The sequence below is a fragment of the Oncorhynchus kisutch genome, linkage group LG11, assembly GCF_002021735.2.
Source record: "Oncorhynchus kisutch isolate 150728-3 linkage group LG11, Okis_V2, whole genome shotgun sequence".
In the NCBI taxonomy this organism is placed as follows: domain Eukaryota; kingdom Metazoa; phylum Chordata; class Actinopteri; order Salmoniformes; family Salmonidae; genus Oncorhynchus; species Oncorhynchus kisutch.
The window spans coordinates 5,876,058-5,893,432 of record NC_034184.2 but is presented as its reverse complement, the minus strand read 5'-3'; the positions used below and the strand labels follow the sequence as shown (position 1 = coordinate 5,893,432).

Sequence of the window (17,375 nt, the reverse complement as noted above, 5' to 3'; positions counted from 1 at the left end):
TTCTTAGTGTATTCTCATTAATTGCCTGAATGACTGACTTAAAGTAACTGCCCAGTGTAAATCTAACTTTTATAAATTCATATACTATTAACTCATACCCAAATAATGTTGTTGACTCATCCACCCACGTTGTTGACTTGTCCATCTACGTTGTTGACTCGTATTTGTGGCCAAAGCATACATTGGAAAATGGGTATTTAATTTTTTTTAAACACCTCAAACTTGTGTCTCAGACAGTAAAAAAAAGAAAAGCTTGTTATTTCCTCAGAGGATGAGCTGGTAAATCAGCGGTCTACTCATGAATATTTTTTTTATGACCGGTATATGCCCACACCATTCTAACACAGAAAAGCAGTTTTTTTACATACTTAATTACCAATCTTTTGGAAGGAAAATTATTTAAATCATATTGTAGTTAATTATAGGTCATATTTGATAGAAATCTGGAAACACTGGACCGTTACTTTAAATCCTCTCCATACAGTATTCATGAAATTAGGTTATGGTAGAGTTACAAAGCCAGCTAGCTAGCCTACTGATTACTACACTCGCTAAGTCTAGGGGTCCTAGGCCTAACTATATGGTCTGTAACCTGATTTAATGTGTTCATTTAAGACTTAGCGAGTGTAGCAATATCATTAGGCTAGCTAGCTGGTTTCGTAACACTAGTCAGAGTTTGTGGACCATGTTGTATATGACATCAACCTTACCTGGGGTCCAGGGCCAGCTCCATCTTGACTTCTTGGTTGTTCAGCCCAGGCAGATTGTTGTTCAGTTTATGGTGCTAAAAATAAATATTTACAAAAAGGCCTGTCCAAAACTAAGGACACTAAACACTGGCCGGCCAAGAAGCTCCTGTCCACTTCTCTCTCACCAATTGTCGATCCCTGATTGCTCGCACTTGTGTGCTTATCAAGGCTTGGCACAGCACCTGGCGGAGTTGCTGCTGCCACATGGGGATAGGGAGTGGAAATGGTAGTGTGCTGTAACAATAAACTGGCTCCCATATCATAACATTAGGTCACTAACTAGCTCCCATATCATAACAGTAGGTCACTAACTAGCCCCCATCTCATAACAGTAGGTCACTAACTAGCTCCCATATCATAACAGTAGGTCACTAACTAGCTCCCATATCATAACATTAGATCACTAACTAGCCCCCATATCATAACAGTAGGTCACTAACTAGCTCCCATATCATAACATTCGATCACTAACTAGCCCCCATATCATAACAGTAGGTCACTAACTAGCCCCCATATCATAACAGTAGGTCACTAACTAGCTCCCACATCATAACATTAGATCACTAACTAGCCCCCATATCATAACAGTAGGTCACTAACTAGCCCCCATATCATAACAGTAGGTCACTAACTAGCCCCCATATCATAACAGTAGGTCACTAACTAGCTCCCATATCATAACATTAGATCACTAACTAGCTCCCATATCATAACATTAGATCACTAACTAGCCCCCATATCATAACAGTAGGTCACTAACTAGCCCCCATATCATAACAGTAGGTCACTAACTAGCTCCCATATCATAACATTAGATCACTAACTAGCCCCCATATCATAACAGTAGGTCACTTCAGATGATTTGACACTTCAGTTGTATGACTCCTATCTAAAAGCCATTTACCATGTGTTTGGGAACGTTCAAATGAACTTTCGAGTGCATCAAGAGGGATTGTTGTGCGATATCGTTGATGATTGTGAACGCTATCACTTTTTAGATTGTTGCCAGGGCAAGTCAATAATGATTTCTACAAGTCACATTTGCTGTATTTCCATGTAACAACTTATCAAGCTGTTGTGTGACATTCTTTTGTCTGAGCTGTTGAAAGATCTCGCTATGGATTAGTAATGAAAGCAAATATATGACCTGAGTAATGTAAATATTTAGATGCGTCATATATTCAAGAAAGAGCTTGACCAACATTTAAACTACAAATTGGATCCAGTAAGTAGTATACACCCTTTAGTGAGCCTGAAGTTTGATATGATCTGTGCTATTGTAGCTGCTCCCTTTCAGTGACATATCTTCTTCAAAAGGTGCATAGCCTACTATAATTCGAGTGGTTGTGTTTAGGAAGCCATGAATGGACTCAAGCATTTTGTCGGTCACTATTTTCCTCTTTCAACATGACAATTTGAAAAAATTACACCAGGCTATTGGTTTAAATTAACAGTGGGCTGCTTGATTCTATGTGGTTGTTTATAGGCTAACATTTTGACCTGATATAATTTGGTCATGAAAATCTCATCTTATTCTATGGAGTGCATGTGAAGTTGCCAAACGTCTCCTGTTGCCTGTAGTTGCTTTCTCTGCTAGAATGTGCCACAACATTTACAGGAGGCTTAAATGTCCCTCTCCATCCATTTCTAGACATGCAGGGAAAGAGTAACGTTGTTGGAGTTGGATGGTGTTGGTCCTTGCACTAATGTTGTTAACAAACACAGAATAGCCTGTTAGAAACCCTCCCTATTCACTTAACTGCGGCGGCAGGGTAGCCTAGTGGTTAGAGTGTTGGCAACCAGAAGGTTGCAAGTTCAAACCCCTGAGCTGACAAGGTACAAATCTGTCGTTCTGCCCCTGAACAGGCAGTTAACCAACCGTTCCTAGGCCGTCATTGAAAATAAGAATTTGTTCTTAACTGACTTGCCTAGTTAAATAAAGGTGTAAAAAAATTAACAAATTAAATGCTGTAGGGCCATGTGAAAAATGCAGAAAATGTACGTCACTTTTCCTCCTCAAAATTCATTTTCAAGCTAAACCTTGACATTTCCATTTGTCATTTGAGAAAACATTAAAGTTATACATATTAGAAGAACATAATGTTTGAATTGTTGTCAACAAAGGTCAACATTTTCTAATATTTCAGATAACCTGTGCTCCCACCCTAAACAGAATTGAAAAATATAATTTTGAAAGAGTATGTGGTATATCAGGTAATGTTGAAATTGTAAAGTTTGTGTAATCCAATTGACATTTTCTGTTTAATTTATTTTAACTGGTCTATATTTCATCAATTTTATTTATATATTTCAATTACTTTTTTTACTCTACAGTGTTTATTAATCCTGAACTTATTTTTTAAAATATGGAACACCTTTGTTAGAAATTGTGAAACTGTGGTTAGCATATTGATGTAATGTTGTCTTTTTCTTTGTTTACAAAACATCTTGCATAAGAAACAAAGTCCAATCTATTGTAACTGCCCTTGAATAGCTGTGTCATTTAAATAGTGCTGCTAGAGAGACATTCTAAATGTAACATCTTACAATAAACACTTTTTAGACTTTTCCCATACGTGATGAGTTATTTAGTACTACGTTTCCCCTCATATTGTATCACTTAGTAGGACTGAGTAGTACACTAGCATTAATATAATGTATATTGTATCACTTAGTAGGACCGAGTAGTACACTAGCATTAATATAATGTATATTGTATCACTTAGTAGGACCGAGTAGTACACTAGCATTAATATAATGTATATTGTATCACTTAGGACTGAGTAGTACCCTACTGTATGTGTGACATGCTAGTGGACTAATCAGTACCAGAAGTACTGTAAAGTAGGCATATTCTACACTTACTAAATCTATCTGTCTCACTGTCTATGTATCTGTTTTGTGTGTTCATTTTTTTGTCTATTTTAATTTCATGCTGTGATCATTCGGGGCGTGACGTGCTGTGATCATTCGGGGCGTGACGTGCTGTGATCATTCGGGGCGTGACGTGCTGTGATCATTTGGGGCGTGACGTGCTGTGATCATTTGGGGCGTGACGTGCTGTGATCATTTGGGGCGTGACGTGCTGTGATCATTTGGGGCGTGACGTGCTGTGATCATTTGGGGCGTGATGTGCTGTGATCATTTGGGGCGTGACGTGCTGTGATCATTCGGGGCGTGACGTGCTGTGATCATTCGGGCCGTGACGTGCTGTGATCATTCGGGGCGTGACATGTGCTGTGATCATTCGGGTGGGACATGTGCTGTGAATGCTGCTAGCATGAGTTTGAATCTGACCCACTGCTCTAGCACTAGCACTATCTCTCCTCCTATCTACTTTTCTCTCTTCAATCCAATAAACACAAAAACTGTGCAAGGAGTCTGCCCGAGCCACTAAGTGACCACTTAGGGCCCCAGGCCTGCTAGGGAGCCCCTGACCAATTTTACAACCACTTAGGGCCCCAGGCCTGCTAGGGAGCCCCTGACCAATTTTACAACCACTTAGGGCCCCAGGCCTGCTAGGGAGCCCCTGACCAATTTTACAACCACTTAGGGCCCCAGGCCTGCTAGGGAGCCCCTGACCAATTTTACAACCACTTAGGGCCCCAGGCCTGCTAGGGAGCCCCTGACCAATTTTACAACCACTTAGGGCCCCAGGCCTGCTAGGGAGCCCCTGACCAATTTTACAACCACTTAGGGCCCCAGGCCTGCTAGGGAGCCCCTGACCAATTTTACAACCACTTAGGGCCCCAGGCCTGCTAGGGAGCCCCTGACCAATTTTACAACCACTTAGGGCCCCAGGCCTGCTAGGGAGCCCCTGACCAATTTTACAACCACTTAGGGCCCCAGGCCTGCTAGGGAGCCCCTGACCAATTTTACAACCACTTAGGGCCCCAGGCCTGCTAGGGAGCCCCTGACCAATTTTACAACCACTTAGGGCCCCAGGCCTGCTAGGGAGCCCCTGACCAATTTTACAACCACTTAGGGCCCCAGGCCTGCTAGGGAGCCCCTGACCAATTTTACAACCACTTAGGGCCCCAGGCCTGCTAGGGAGCCCCTGACCAATTTTACAACCACTTAGGGCCCCAGGCCTGCTAGGGAGCCCCTGACCAATTTTACAACCACTTAGGGCCCCAGGCCTGCTAGGGAGCCCCTGACCAATTTTACAACCACTTAGGGCCCCAGGCCTGCTAGGGAGCCCCTGACCAATTTTACAACTACTTAGGGCCCCAGGCCTGCTAGGGAGCCCCTGACCAATTTTACAACCACTTAGGGCCCCAGGCCTGCTAGGGAGCCCCTGACCAATTTTACATTTTTATATATATATTTGTTTAGGAGCTCCGTCATGGACTCAACTTACTGTTGACAGTTAGAAATAGTAGAATACACAAGGTGCAATTTCGAAATGTGGTTGTGCATCAGCAGTTTCTCATTATGTAACCTACCCTTCTCCACTTTATCAGCGAACTGTTGTCTAAAGAGCATGCGCCTGTGTCTAAAGAGGATGAGCACATCGGCGTCATTTATGATGGGAGCCAAAGATGCACAGTGTGCAGCAGTGGAGGCTGCTGAGGGGAGGACGGCTCATAATAATGGCTGGAACGCAGCAAATGGAATGGCGTCAAGCGCATAGAAACCATGTGTTTGATACCATTCCACCTATTCAGCTCAAGCCATTACCAAGATCCCGTCCTCCCCAATTAAGATGTCACCAACCTCCTGTGGTGTGCAGAACAAACAAGGAGGTGGGCAGAGCCAAGCACAAGCTAGCGAGTTCCTATTTACAGGTTTTTGCATATTTCTGTTTGGGAACCACATCTGCAGCGTTTCCCAAAAATGGGGTCGCGAGTGAAACTCTGGAGAAAATGAAAATGGTTCATAGAACCGTGGTTATGTAAGTAACCTCCGATATCCCCTAAATGCGGTTGTGACAAACAGCTGTTTTCTTCCAACAAATGTGTCTAACTTTTGAAAGGTTGGAGTTATAAGCTATTATGACCCTGTTCCTGAAAGTTAAGACTCTCGGGACTTGTTAGAACACAGTGTGCAGGACTAGGCATCAAATCAGACAGGGGGGAAATGAATATCATCATTGAAAGCAATAATGGTGTTCTTTCCTACACAGAAGATAATGCACAGTTATTGGATGCTAATCTTCTGAAATTTCCAATACCTTTCTGATGCATTTCAGTCACTTCAAACCATACTGTCTTCAGATTGACAAACTGTCAAAAGTACTGTCAGACTGATTTGTAATAGACTGTCATAGCCCAACATTGGCTGTTGATAACATCAATAATTTTTTTCAAAATGTGGTCACGGGTGAAAAACGTTTGCAAACCCCTGGCCTAACGTCTTGCACTCCTAAACAACACAATGTTTAGAACATTTGGCAAAGGGTCAGGTAGACACAACTTTGTAGAAGTAACAGATTTTAGTTTAGGGACCTGAAAAATGTATTGAGATTGGATGTTTCGTATATGAGCGTCTATTTCATCTTGCTCCATCTATGTCTGCAACTAGACATCCTCTCATCACCATATATGGTGGTGAGTGGAAGTACCAACCGGAAGCTTCTGGTTTTCACCCCATGTGACCCATCTGGGTTTCCCCTTTCACCAGTGTTGTAGCCTGATACATTCTACTAGATGGCACTAATGAGCAGGAATTAACCCTGGAGTATATTTGAGCTCTGTTGGTATCTTGTGAGTGTCTGAACTAGATATCAAATCCTTGCCTCTCTTTTTGCTTTTTTGCTTTCCTTGCCTCTCTCTTTGTTTCATTCCATTCAGTAGCCTGGGCTTTTGCTGTAGATGGTGGAGTTCTCATCTCTGGACCGCAGGATCGTAAGATTGCATTCCACTACATTGGTGAACAGGGTGGGATCCTTTGGATACCTCTATGGGGCACGTGAATGCTCCTAGAGAGGCATCAGAGCAAGATGTATAATACTGTACATCACAAGATGTACGTTACTAAACGTCCTCAAATTCGTATGATATTGTAAGACTGCTATTCCATTGGTAACATTATGTAACATATCATACTAAATGGAGGGATACAAAGAAACATCCCAAATTATACAAATTGCCCTGAGGTCAGGTTGGACAAGGAGGAAGGGAGGTATGGTATTACTAGGAAACATCAAGAGACTTGTTGTTGTTACTAAGATGGCCATCTGCTCACCTATTACCACGAAAACAACACCCCCTGCGATTACCATTTCCCCCTGAAAATGCTTATTGTCTGGCCCGTTTGCCCAGTAACTCGATCACTAGCCCCTTGTAAACTGATAACATGTTAGCAAATCGTCCCCCCCTCTGTGTCTGCACTAACATGTGTTCTAGATGGCCAGGGAGCATGCTCACTGGTCCTGAGAGGGCAGAAAGAAGAGTAGGGAAATCTGGGACTTCTCCTGAGGCAATTTAAGGGGCGGCAGGTAGCCTAGTGGTGAGACTAGTAATCAAAAGGTTGCAAGATCGAATCCCCGAGCTGACAAGATAAAACTATGTCATTCTGCCATTGAACAAGGCAGTTAACCATATGTTCCTAGGCCGTCATTGAAAATAAGAATTTGTTCTTAACCAACTTGCCTAGTTAAATAAAAGGTTAAAAAATATGTATATATATATATATGAGATGGAGCCTGTATGTTACACTCCTGCAACTGATAACTCTGCAGAGGCAGACAGGAAGGACGGTGGGTCTCAGTGTTCTTCACTGTATGAACAATTCACCTCAGGACATGTGAGAAAGAAGGTACAGACAGTGGGGTTGGAGGCCACCTAAGAATAATTTTATTCTAATGAAAAAATCTGATTTAGAGTTCCACTTACTGCACTACATCTGGAAATTTGAAATAACTTGACTCAATAATATCGAAGACAATATCATCTGTCACTGCTTCTACTGAACATTGCCCTACAGTATATTGCATGACCCTGGGTCTGACTGTGGAAGCTAGGTAGAGTGTTAATTAATACACACAGCTTGTCTTTTCTGTCCCCTGTACAAAGCAGGTGTTGTTTTAATGCGATGCTCCCAGACTTGTTAGTTTGGTGAGGGCAGGCCTGCTAATGACTGCCCAGGGGGTACCTGACTGTGCCCATACACAAACTCGAGTAAGGCGTTGTGAGACTGACAGCTGAACCCAATGAAGGCCGCTCACAGTGGTAGCCGTGAAGACACAATACCAGAAACCCAACTACGCCATCAACAGACCGTGGGCAATTTGGGAAGAATGAGGGGTGGGTTTTTTAGGCTTATGCCTCCCTGTCCTCAACTCTGAAAGCATCAACACTGCCAGAACTAGAGTAAATAAACATAATCTAAATTAAAAGATTCTGTACATTCTAACTAGATCATGTGACACATACAGTTAACCTGAACTAGAAGCTGGTGTCTACCATTTACACTGATGTGCTAGATACCAAAAAACATTTTTTTTACCCCTTTTCCTCAAATTGGTAGTTACAGTCTTGTCCCATCGTTGCAACTACTGTAAGACTCGGGAGAGGTGAAGGTCGAGAGTCATGTGTCTTCCAAAACACGATCCTGCCAAGATGCTTCCTCTGCTGGAGTAGGCAATCAAGGAGAGGAGGAAACTCCTTTTCACATATTACCAAAATTGACACTCCTACATATGGTGACCAAATGTTTCCGTGTCATGGAGGAGAGGACAGAGGAATCGAGGAGAGGAGGTACTTTTGCCAATTGAGAAAAGACCTACGTGTTTTACTTTCCCAAAGTCTGCATCTCTACTCCAGAGGTGCAACCTTTAGAACATTACCAAACATTCTCCAATTTATTAACCCTACAAACGTTGTTTCAAGCACCTATTTGTTGGATTTGTTTTATTGGTACGCTGGGTGTGTTGTGAAATGAACATCAGTCCATAAAAGCCGTCCATATCTCATGCACCAGATATCCTTGAAGTGATCTGTTTGTGGTGCAAATAGCAGAAGTGATTCTTGTCCACACTCCAGTGTGGAATGAATCCAGTGATCCAACGACACCGTGAACATGACTCAATCTTTGAATGTGTTTAACAGTGGTGTAAGGTACTTAAGTAAAAAATATTTAGAATACTTCTTAAGTAGTTTTTGGGGTATCTGTACTTTACTATTTATATTTTTGACAACTTTTACTTCACTATATTCCTAAATAAAATAATGTACTTTTTACTCCATACATTTTCCCTGACACCAAAAAGTACTCGTTACATATTGAATGCTTAACAGGGCAGGAAAATGGTACAATTCACACACTTGTCAAGAGAACATCCCTGGTCGTCCGTATTGTCTCTGATCTGGCGGATTCACTAAACCCAAATGCTTCATTTGTAAATTATGTCAAGTGTTGGAGTGTGCCCGACTATCCGTAAAAATTTTTTTTAAATTGTGCCGTCTGCTTTGCCTAATATAAGGAATTTGACGTTATTTTTTACTTTCAATACTTAAGTATATTTTTGAAATTACATTTACTTTTGATACTTAAGTATATTTAAAATCAAATACCTTTAGACTTTTACACAAATAGTATTTTACTGGGTGACCTTCACTTTTTCTTGAGTAATTTTCTATTAAAGGTATTTTTACTTTTACTCAAGTATGGCAGTCGGGTACTTTTTCCACCACTGGTAATTAATCTGTTGTGTTGGAGATTTTAGAACACTATTAACACATAATTCATAACCGTTTGGACAACCCTCCCTGGCGTAAGATAATGAACAATGTGTTTTTCATAAAAATTCTTTATTTTGTCACTGGAGCAAAGGACATTGTTGTTTACATTCAGAACACTGGGGCTGAACATGCTGCGGAGTGAGGCATGTGTTGGTGCTCTCAGATAGTCATTTGCTCTGGGAGTTTATGGGTTGCAGAGGCTGTTGTGTCCTCCTGGCTCTTATCCGCGCCCTGTGTGCAGCCTTTATCTTTTGACGGTGTGTTGTCTTTCACGCCATTGGGAGTGTTGGAGTAGGTTGCATCTATACTCTCGTAGGGCTCTGATGTCCACTGGAAAAACATTGAAAATAATGTATTAATACAATCTGAAATCTGATACATTATACCAGCTAAAAAGCACATTTTTGTAGAGGTTGTCCTCAACTGTTGACATTAAATACCTACATAGATAACCATAACATTATTAAATGGTAATATAATTTCAAGTATTAAGCTTAATAAATGCTACTAAATATATTCTGGTGCAGGAGCTCTGGCTTATACCTGCGCGGCTCTGCTGGTGGACCGGCAGGAGGGTCCACCCATGGAGGGTCCACCCATGGTGATGTTAATGCTGCTGGACGACTGCGTGTCCGTGGTGTTACCACCCTCGGCTGCCGACAGGCCAGAGATGACAAGGCCGCTGGAGAAGCTCCTCTTGCCGAACAGTAGACTAAGGGTGGAGCTGGAGGAGGACACCTGGCTTGAGCGGTGGTGGGCTGCAGCCTGGAGCTGGGAGCTCAGCTGGCCCCCGGCCGTGGAGAGTCGTGGAACCTGGGAGAAGACGGAGGCGATGGAGGTGTTGCAGGACAGCTGGCTGTTGGAGAGGCGCTGCACCAGGCCATTGGCCGAAGCTGACACCTGCTCGCTATCCAGGATGGGCCGGCTGGTGACTGGAGGCCGCTGGCTCTGGGGCTGCACTGAGCGGCTCCGGTACTCTCTCCTCCCTGGATGGATGCACATACAGATAAAATGACCCAGTCTGTCAGAACCTAACATGACAGAACCGTGAACATAGCTGTCAGAACCAACATGGGAGAACCATGAACATAGCTGCGCAAGGCTCTACTTAGACGTGTAATGCTTTCCTGGTAAGGAAACCAATTTAATGTTGTAACTTGGGTGAACTATTCCTTTAAATGTATCATGTGTGCCTCTCCTGTAGAGGACCAAACCTGCAGTGTGCTGCCTATTGGCCTGAGAGGTCCTGTTGGGCCTGGCCTGGTACAGACTCAGGCTCTGGGAGGTGATGGAGTTTGGGTTGTGGCTCAGAGAAGAGGAGCCCCCTGCACAGTCCACATCCTCCATGTTCACACCACTGTTACAGCTGGTCAGGTTATCCTTCCGCACCCTACAACACAAACACCCAGTAGGCCTATGTTACCTTTCTAAACACCTTGACAGCTTTATTAAAATGGAGTTAAAACATTTAACTATAACTAAAGGGCAATGAATCTGGATAAAACATCTAAATCTGATCTCAAATGAAAACATGTCCCTATAAGTGGTTTACAGTGCAGGCCACGCCTCACACTAAACATAAAAAAGGCCCATAAGCCTAACAGTACATGGCAGTTATTCAAATGCGCTGGATGCAGCTGAACACGTCGCAGCACTTTAGCCCTATATGGTTTGGGAAGAGTGGTGCTGTCACAGCAGGAAAGGCCCTGATTGGATTCCATCCATAGGGGAGCAGAACACAGGCAGATTGACTGACTGACTGACTGACTCCAGCAGCCAGAACTCACCGCAGCCACTTGGACAAGAGCCAGGTCTTGATGCCGTCCAGGCTGAGAGGGCCGCCCCAGATGCTCCTCAGCTGCTTGTGGGTGCCCATGTAGGAGGTGGTGAGGGGGGACACGTACATGGGGTAGCCCAGCGGCTGGTCGCACGATGAGTTGATCATGTTTCGGAGGGCCTGCTTGGAGTTCTGGATGCTGCCGCGCTCTGGGTTGCGGTTGCGTAAGAACACCAGCTCCTGCTGCTGGCCGGCCCACAGGCCCCTTACACACTCCTTATTGATCTAGAAGACAGAAGAGAATGAAGAGGGTAGTATTACTGACATCTGAATACACATTACACACCGTCCAACTCCACATTTCTTTACTCTGATTAAATCACCATTTTAATCAACTGGATATGGCAGAACCATTTGGATCAAGTTTCTTTATGTATTAATCAAACCAACAACTCATCCACCCCACACATCCACCCCACACGCTAAACTCGTATCAATATGTAGAGTTGATCAGAGTAACTTCATCTCATGTTCCAGACAGCTTGAACAGACAACAATGCTGAATAATTCCTGTTTGACCTATAGTAACAGAGCCCCTTCTGTAGATCTGAGATGACTGGATAGATGCAAGAAATATGGTAATAACTTCTGGATAGATGTAAGAAATATGGTAATAACTTCCAGATAGATGTAATAACGCCATATTTATCCAATCCTCTCAGATCTACAGAAGTGGATATGGAGTAGGGGCTTGGAATTCAGCATGTATTCAGCACAACTGTACAGGTCTAGGATCAGGTTCCCCTTCCCCAATCCTAACCTTAAACATTGGTGGGGGTAAATGCAAAACTGACCCAAGATCAGTGTCTAGGGGCAACATCACCCTACACCAGTCATCTCACACACACCTTGATGACCTTGAAGCTGAGGTGGCGTTTGTAGAGCATGATGATCTTGTACTCGTCCGTGCCGTCGTCCACTATGTGTCTCAGTGTGAGAAGAGTGTCCCGGCTGGACAAAACTGCCTTCCTCCAGGCTGGGTCACTCTCATGGCAGATCACCAGACTGATCTTGTAGTTACTAATGGCCTTGTACAAGATGGCTGGCTCCTCTGTCTCCTCCAGACATGTAAAGTGGTCCTGAGAGCAACCAAGGAACAAAAGCAGTAAATATATCACCCTGAGTAAAAGCTTTACAACAGGGATTAACTGAACCACTTTAAGAACAGGATTCAATTAATGGAGCACTGTCGACAAATTATTGACCTTTAAAATGTAATTTATGCTTGAGCCTATATCCGCAGCGTTTACAGCACAGGTGGCGCCTTAATAATGAGAGGACCGGAATAGGATAATGGCTGGAATGGCATAAATGGAACAGTATCAAACACAGTTTCCATGTGCTCCATTCATTCCATTACAGCCATAAATATAATCAGTCCAGCCCTCACTAGCCTCCTGTGGTTTACAGTGAATTGCACCTTCTAAAGGCAATTTTCCCAGATATTTGCGGGAATCGTATTCATAATAAAAGCAGCTCAAGGGTAAATGACCTTTTAAAAGTCAAGTGCAGTGCACTTATCCACAATGTGCCTTTGATTGCCACCTGGCTTATATTTGCAGCTCCACTGTACATCAAGGTACACATGCAGTCCACTGAGAAAGCACAGGAAGAGCGCAAGGTTAAATGTACAGTTACCTACATATTCTACTTCAATAAGGGAGAAAGTGAGCAAATGCTATTGTCTTCAAGGTGGAATATTGTGAATACCTGATGGAGCTTGAGACTCATCCTCACGCCTGGGACCACCACTTTCTGCAGCAGATCCATGTCTGTGAACACCCACTCATCTTTAGTAGCGATACGGAAGTCTCCTTTGAACAGAGTGTTGAACCCATACAAGAACGACTCCAAACTGAATTAGAGACACAGAGAAAGGGAGCATTGTCAAGGTTTTTAACACATTACAGCAACAGATGGGTAGAATTTGGAGACTCACATCACGTATCACTGTGATACAACAGAGAGCCATAGCTGCCCCCTTATGGAATATCAATGAAACTACAGCTCTGTGGATTGATGTGTTATTTCGTTCCTGGAGGGTAATAAAACCCCATATATAACATAACACAACCTGTCTGGAGGGTAATAAAACCCCATATATAACAAAACACAACCTGTCTGGAGGGTAATAAAACCCCATATATAACAAAACACAACCTGTCTGGAGGGCAAGAATTATTAGATTTTTTTTTTTCACCTTTATTTAACCAGGTAGGCTAGTTGAGAACAAGTTCTCATTTGCAACTGCGACCTGGCCAAGATAAAGCATAGCAGTGTGAGCAGACAACAAAGAGTTACACATGGAGTAAACAATTAACAAGTCAATAACAAAGTAGAAAACAAAGGGGGGAGTCTATATACAGTGTGTGCAAAAGGCATGAGGAGGTAGGCAAATAATTACAATTTTGCAGATTAACACTGGAGTGATGAATGATCAGATGGTCATGTACAGGTAGAGATATTGGTGTGCAAAAGAGCAGAAAAGTAAATAAATAAAAACAGTATGGGGATGAGGTAGGTGAAAAAGGGTGGGCTATTTACCAATAGACTATGTACAGCTGCAGCGATCGGTTAGCTGCTCAGATAGCTGATGTTTGAAGTTGGTGAGGGAGATAAAAGTCTCCAACTTCAGCGATTTTTGCAATTCGTTCCAGTCACAGGCAGCAGAGTACTGGAACGAAAGGCGGCCAAATGAGGTGTTGGCTTTAGGGATGATCAGTGAGATACACCTGCTGGAGCGCGTGCTACGGATGGGTGTTGCCATCGTGACCAGTGAGCTGAGATAAGGCGGAGCTTTACCTAGCATGGACTTGTAGATGACCTGGAGCCAGTGGGTCTGGCGACGAATATGTAGCGAGGGCCAGCCGACTAGAGCATATAAGTCGCAGTGGTGGGTGGTATAAGGTGCTTTAGTGACAAAACGGATGGCACTGTGATAGACTGCATCCAGTTTGCTGAGTAGAGTGTTGGAAGCCATTTTGTAGATGACAAAAAAAAAACATATATAACTCAACATCCCTGGAGGGTAATACAACCCCATATATAACACAACATCCCTGGAGGGTAATACAACCCCATATATAACACAACACAACACAACATCCCTGGAGGGTAATACAACCCCATATATAACACAACATCCCTGGAGGGTAATAAAACCCCATATATAACACAACATCCCTGGAGGGTAATAAAACCCCATATATAACACAACATCCCTGGAGGGTAATACAACCCCATATATAACACAACACAACACAACATCCCTGGAGGGTAATACAACCCCATATATAACACAACATCCCTGGAGGGTAATACAACCCCATATATAACACAACACAACATCCCTGGAGGGTAATACAACCCCATATATAACACAACATCCCTGGAGGGTAATACAACCCCATATATAACACAACACAACATCCCTGGAGGGTAAAAAAACCCATATATAACACAACATCCCTGGAGGGTAATAAAACCCCATATATAACACAACACAACATGTCTGGAGGGTAATAAAACCCCATATATAACACAACACAACCTGTCTGGAGGGTAATAAAACCCCATATATAACACAACACAACCTGTCTGGAGGGTAATAAAACCCCATATATAACACAACACAACCTGTCTGGAGGGCAATAAAACCCTATATATAACACAACACAACCTGTCTGGAGGGTATTAAAACCCCATATATAACACAACACAACCTGTCTGGAGGGTAATAAAACCCCATATATAACACAACACAACCTGTCTGGAGGGTAATAAAACCCAATATATAACACAACACATCCTGTCTGGAGGGAAATAAAACCCCATATATAACACAACACAACATCCCTGGAGGGTAATAAAACCCAATATATAACACAACACATCCTGTCTGGAGGGTAATAAAACCCCATATATAACACATGCTGTCTGGAGGGTAATACAACCCCATATATAACACAACACAACATTCCTGGAGGGTAATAAACCCCATATATAACACAACACAACATCCCTAGAGGGTAAAAAAACCCATATATAACACAACACAACCTGTCTGGAGGGTAATAAAACCCAATATATAACACAACACAACCTGTCTGGAGGGTAATAAAACCCCATATATAACAACACAACATGTCTGGAGGGTAATACAACCCCATATATAACAACACAACATCCCTGGAGGGTAATAAAACCCCATATATAACAACACAACCTCCCTGGAGGGTAATAAAACCCCATATATAACACAACACAAACTGTCTGGAGGGTAATAAAACCCCATATATAACACAACACAACATCCCTGGAGGGTAATAAACCCCATATATAACACAACATCCCTGGAGGGTAATAAAACCCCATATAAAACACAACACAACATCCCTGGAGGGTAATAAACCCCATATATAACACAACATCCCTGGAGGGTAATAAAACCCCATATATAACAAAACACAACCTGTCTGGAGGGTAATAAAACCCCATATATAACACAACACAACCTGTCTGGAGGGCAATAAAACCCCATATATAACAAAACACAACCTGTCTGGAGGGTAATAAAACCCCATATATAACACAACACAACCTGTCTGGAGGGTAATAAAACCCCATATATAGCAATACAACATCCCTGGAGGGTAATAAAACCCCATATATAACACAACATCCCTGGAGGGTAATAAAACCCCATATATAACACAACACAACATCCCTGGAGGGTAATAAACCCCATATATAACACAACATCCCTGGAGGGTAATAAAACCCCATATATAACAAAACACAACCTGTCTCGAGGGTAATAAAACCCCATAAAACAAAACACAACATGTCTGGAGGGTAATAAAACACCATATATAACACAACACAACCTGTCTGGAGGGTAATAAAACCCCATATATAACAAAACACAACCTGTCTCGAGGGTAATAAAACCCCATAAAACAAAACACAACATGTCTGGAGGGTAATAAAACACCATATATAACACAACACAACCTGTCTGGAGGGTAATAAAACCCCATATATAACACAACACAACCTGTCTGGAGGGTAATAAAACCCCATATATAACACAACATCCCTGGAGGGTAATAAAACCCCATATATAACACAACACAACATCCCTGGAGGGTAATAAAACCCCATATATAACACAACATGTCTGGAGGGTAATAAAACCCCATATATATAACACAACACAACATCCCTGGAGGGTAATAAACCCCATATATAACACAACATGTCTGGAGGGTAATACAACCCCATATATAACAACACAACATCCCTGGAGGGTAATAAAACCCCATATATAACAACACAACATCCCTGGAGGGTAATAAAACCCCATATATAACAACACAACATCCCTGGAGGGTAATAAAACCCCATATATAACACAACACAAACTGTCTGGAGGGTAATAAAACCCCATATATAACACAACACAACATCCCTGGAGGGTAATAAACCCCATATATAACACAACATCCCTGGAGGGTAATAAAACCCTATATATAACACAACATGTCTGGAGGGTAATAAAACCCCATATATAACACAACACAACCTGTCTGGAGGGTAATAAAACCCCATATATAGCAATACAACATCCCTGGAGGGTAATAAAACCCCATATATAACACAACACAACATCCCTGGAGGGTAATAAACCCCATATATAACACAACATCCCTGGAGGGTAATAAAACCCCATATATAACAAAACACAACCTGTCTGGAGGGTAATAAAACCCCATAAAAACAAAACACAACATGTCTGGAGGGTAATAAAACCCCATATATAACACAACACAACATGTCTGTAGGGTAATAAAACCCCATATATAACACAACACAACCTGTCTGGAGGGTAATAAAACCCCATATATAGCAATACAACATCCCTGGAGGGTAATAAAACCCCATATATAACACAACATCCCTGGAGGGTAATAAAACCCCATATATAACACAACACAACATCCCTGGAGGGTAATAAACCCCATATATAACACAACATCCCTGGAGGGTAATAAAACCCCATATATAACACAACACAACATCCCTGGAGGGTAATAAACCCCATAT

General features: G+C 42.4%; 1 protein-coding gene across 1 annotated transcript in view; it reads right to left on the bottom strand.

Moving 5' to 3' along the window:
- Positions 1 to 8,585: 8,585 nt before the first annotated feature.
- LOC109875866 (pecanex-like protein 2) overlaps positions 8,586 to 17,375 on the bottom strand; it is an 84,800-nt gene continuing 76,010 nt past the window's right edge. The window contains exons 29-34 of the mRNA XM_031835204.1: positions 12,981 to 13,125; positions 12,119 to 12,349; positions 11,221 to 11,495; positions 10,648 to 10,823; positions 9,977 to 10,419; positions 8,586 to 9,763 (exon numbers count right to left, since the gene is read on the bottom strand). Coding sequence (XP_031691064.1) covers positions 9,593 to 9,763; positions 9,977 to 10,419; positions 10,648 to 10,823; positions 11,221 to 11,495; positions 12,119 to 12,349; positions 12,981 to 13,125 — 1,441 coding nt within the window. The 3' untranslated portion in view covers positions 8,586 to 9,592. The remainder of the gene's footprint in view (positions 9,764 to 9,976; positions 10,420 to 10,647; positions 10,824 to 11,220; positions 11,496 to 12,118; positions 12,350 to 12,980; positions 13,126 to 17,375) is intronic.